At 43.3% G+C, this 4284-nt stretch overlaps 1 protein-coding gene across 1 annotated transcript; it reads right to left on the minus strand.

Annotated features, from left to right (window-relative positions):
• Positions 1 to 571: 571 nt before the first annotated feature.
• Positions 572 to 1936, minus strand: LOC119416534 (E3 SUMO-protein ligase ZBED1-like). The gene is made up of 3 exons (XM_037683764.1): positions 1544 to 1936; positions 1260 to 1377; positions 572 to 968 (listed from the first exon to the last, which is right to left on the minus strand). Exons 1-3 carry the CDS (start codon positions 1934 to 1936, stop codon positions 583 to 585), a joined length of 897 nt encoding a protein of 298 aa, XP_037539692.1. The 3' UTR covers positions 572 to 582.
• Between the last annotated feature and the right edge of the window lie 2348 nt (positions 1937 to 4284).

Genomic DNA, 4284 nt, shown 5'->3' on the forward strand with positions numbered 1-4284 from the left:
ACAAATTCATTCTGCTTCACTGTAAAAATTCTACAATGTTGTTTACCATTTTTCTCTTCAGAAACTTTGTAAATATTATAATTACTTTTTCACTTTTTGGTAGTTTATTTTGTACCCTTATTGCATGCTTTAGTATTTCTTGTTTGCTTGTTTTTTGTTTTTTAGCAAGTCAAATCGGTTCTTCTCATCCTGAACATTTCATTGTGTTAACCTTGCATATGACAAATAAACACAACTTGAACTTGAACTTAATAATACAAAAACATAATGCAAGAACAGTACGCCTAACAACAGCAGCACGAACATGAGTTTGTGTGAGCAGGTGGGCACAGATTAATATAACATCATGTCATTTAAACAGCAGCATGAGATCAGATCAGCAGCATGGATAATCAGCAGCACATATCAACAGTCAAAGTGCCGATTACATGTATAAAAGAAATCAAACTGCAGCTTTCTGACCTGGTGAGGTAGTCTAAACAAAAGTAATGTCCTGCATTTCTACATTCACGTCAGGTTAAATCTGAACTCAAACACAGTGAAGTAGTTCACTTCCTTATGTTTGTATGTTTACCTATATTTTTATTCGTCATAATCACTGTCCTCATCTTTTTTTTGCGGCAGATTTTTCTTAAGGAAAATCAGCTGATCCACATGCTCATGTTTGAGTAGACTGCGTTTTGTGGAAACAATATCTCCTGCAGTGCTGAAAACTCTCTCAGATGCCACACTGGTGGCCGGTATGCACAGATACATTTTAGCCATAGATGACAGCAGTGGCAAGTCCTGTTGCTCTTTCCACCACTGTAGTGGGTTTTTTTTCAGGGGCAAAGGATCACGCTCTCTGTACCTCTTGACTTCTTCATTGGCCTGGTCCCTCACAGATCTAGATGCCGTCCTTACTTGAAAGTCTTCTCCCAACAGCTGGTCCAGGCTGACGTTCTTCTTTTTACAAGGAGGTTTATCATCTGAAATAGAAAACAAGTACCATATATTACTGGCTATGTTTGCCATGAAGTTTTTTAATTGACTACCATTTTATGTATAAATCTTCATTTGATGTTCAGAATTTATTTATGTAAGGACTCGTGTACATATGTAAAATATGTATCATTATCATCATCATTATTATTTAACTCTTTCTTTGCATGCAGATCCTCTTATTATAGTGAATGTGTTTTATACTGATACTATGACTGCAGCACAAGTTTAAGACAAAGTCTTCTCGTTCTTGATCACAAGTTATAAAACACACAAACCTTTATGCTCATCTTGGGTCTGGGGTACATCAATGCAGACGTCCGGATCTCCATTTGCAGGTTCACTCTGACATGGATCAGTCTGCACTGGACCTCTCTGAACTGAACCCCCCGTTACCTAGAAATAAAACATGAAATAACATTTAGTGTACAGTATGGTTAAATGCAGTGTAAAGAATCAAATAAACAGTAGTCAGAATATATCTAATGACAGCAACAAAACACACCAGACTGTAACTGAATGTACTGTAATATGTATTTTGTCAGTGTGTTGGGGGATTTACCTTGTGATGCAGGGATGCTGCTTCTGCTGATATGCTTGTGAATGTCCTCTCTGCATCATGGTTACTGAGGAAGGGCAGGGACTTAAAACGGGGGTCCAGAGCTGCTGCAGTGTGGAAGAGATGTTCAAGGCCTGTGTAGCGTTTCTCCAAGTCATTCTTGAACGCCTGCTTCATCTCTCTGATTAACACTGAGTCTTCATCTGATGGTTCAAAGTTCTTTTTAAGCTTTGCTTTTACAGGAAGAATCATTGAGAGTGTGGGTCGCTTGTCTTCAGACATGCTGGTAGTCACAAGTTTGACCGGCGCTATCAGTTTGACAATGTCTTCAATGTCGCAGAAGTCTTTGTCCTTGAGAGTATTCACCTCTTCTCCTTTTCTGAGGTCCCTGGACATGAGTGCTGCAGAAATCGCAGGATGTTGCTCAAAAAAGCGTTCAAGCATGTCATGGGAGCTATTCCACCGCGTGGATACATCTTGGATGAGTTTGTGGGAAGGCAAGGCTAGTTGTTTCTGTATCTCTTGAAGGATTTCTGCTGCCCTCACACTACGATGAAAAAAGGCAACGGCTTTCCTCACTCTCCCCAGCAACCTTGCTACTGTGTCAACTTTAAAGGCTTTCTGTGTGGCGAGATTAATAGTGTGTGCAAAGCACATGAGGTGAGGGGTCATCTCTGCTTCCACTCCAGCTAATACCATGTTTGTGGCATTGTCTGTCACCAGGGCTGGATCTTTATCAAGAAGGTTCCAGTCAACACATGCCTGTTTTAGCAGAGCACCAATGTTTTTCCCAGTGTGGGATCCTTTGAATGCCCTGGTTTGCAACACATGCACATTTAACTTCCAGTCTGGAGAGATGTAGTGGACAGTGATGGTCACATAAGACTCAGTGGAGCATGACGTCCAGGCATCGGTTGTAATAGCAACTCGCTCTGCATGTGCCAATTCTTTTTCAACTTGGCTCTTCACTTGGGCATACAACGCTGGCATGCATGTGTTTGTGATATGCTGCCGGGACGGAATCTTATATCTGGGCTCTAACGTATGAATCAAATCCTGAAATCCTTCCCCCTCCACTATATTGTACGGCCATAAGCCCTTAGCTATGAAACGGGTTATTGATGCCGTTATATCCTTAGCTCGTGATGAACTGTCGCCGAGTTGCCCGTAAAATTTAGTGATAACGTTACCCGTCGCTCTCTGTGTGGCAGCTGCCTGCTCCTGCTCGTTGTTATGGGGCTTGAGAAGTTCGCCATACTCCTCTCTGTGTTTTCTCGTTGCATGTTGATCAAGGTTTGTTGTGCTACCAGTGTACTTCAGAGGTGCTCTGCATAGCTTACAAATAGCGTGGTTTTTGTTGAGTTTTCCGTCCTTCTTGTAAAACCCGAAAACGTTCCACACTTTAGACTTTTGTCTGGCTGCTGTATTGAAAATCTTTCTCGGTGACCCGCTAACGCTGCTACTATTTACATCCATTCTCGTTGTCTTGGTGAGCTACGGAGCATGCGTGAGAATAGCTTCGCGGGCATTTCCGACTCTCGCGTTGTTTTATAAACGCACTGTCAACCGAGCTAGTCTCGCGATACCCGGTTCATGTCTCTTCAACCGGTTCATCTCAGCATTTGTGGCTGGTTGCTGTCGATTTATACGGCTGCTACCGACACAACCATATCGCTAGCTTGTCAAACCGGATATCCGGTCGTATCGGTTTATCTATAACAACCCTAGCTCCTGGTGAGGGTGCAATCAGACATGCTCGCGTAGGGTATCTTGTCTTCAGGTAGGCCGGATACGTGGGCTGCTTGGATCCAGATTCTCTGGGATCTCTGTTTGTTATTTGTCCTTTATAAAGCTCTACGCTGAGCAGTGAGGGGTGGTGCAAGTCTGGTTGTAATCCTCGCCACACCCACTTCCATTGTCTGACCGACCATTCGGAAGGTTCTCCTAGGGGTCCCTCCATTGGCTCAAGCTGATCACCGAGATAGTTAATTATCTCGTCCCAATCACCGTATCTTTCCAATGCTTCTCCTATCACTCGCCCTACCAGCTCCTCTCTTGCGGCCTTATGTTGGTCATAGGCATCTCCCATCTCCGTCAGCGCTGTTGTCAGGCTGATCAGCGGGTGTCCTCTGTAAGATACTTTTATTCTGTTTGCCGCTCATACGGGATGTGAATTCCACTTGTCGAGGGGAGTTAGGACTCGGTCATACAACATTTTTAGGGGTAACTGAGCGTTTTCAATCACCACTCGTTCTGGTTCTGCTATTCTCTTGTTGATTTTGGTTCTCAATGTTGGGCTTGTGGCCCAGATTATTAGTTCTCCCAGAGAGATCTCACAGTACTCTGTTTGGTGAGGTTCTTCATAGTTTGGGCCCCATTTGAGTGTAACTAGCTTATTCTTTATTTCCAACTGGATCATATTAAAGATCCATTGTGTTCCCATCGGGCTAGGGTTATATGGGAAGTTTAAGTTATCACTCCACAGGGTTAGGCCAGAAATTCTGTGGCTAGTGTTGTGGCTGGATTACCACATCGTGTTCAAGACGGCTGAGGCGTCGCCCTTGGTATAAAAGATTTATTTGACAAAACATGGGTTACAGATATTCAGAGACAAACAATTGCATTAATAAGATATATGCATATAAATGGAGCATTAAGAACGAACCGTCGCCGCGCGGTCCTACCGGAAATGCTTGGTGGGCGTGTGTCATTTCCGGCCTTTTATCCCCGTTTGAGAAGGCTAG

This window comes from Nematolebias whitei, chromosome 10 (assembly GCF_014905685.2).
Source record: "Nematolebias whitei isolate Nwh7 chromosome 10, NemWhi1, whole genome shotgun sequence".
NCBI classification, from domain to species: Eukaryota; Metazoa; Chordata; class Actinopteri; order Cyprinodontiformes; family Rivulidae; genus Nematolebias; species Nematolebias whitei.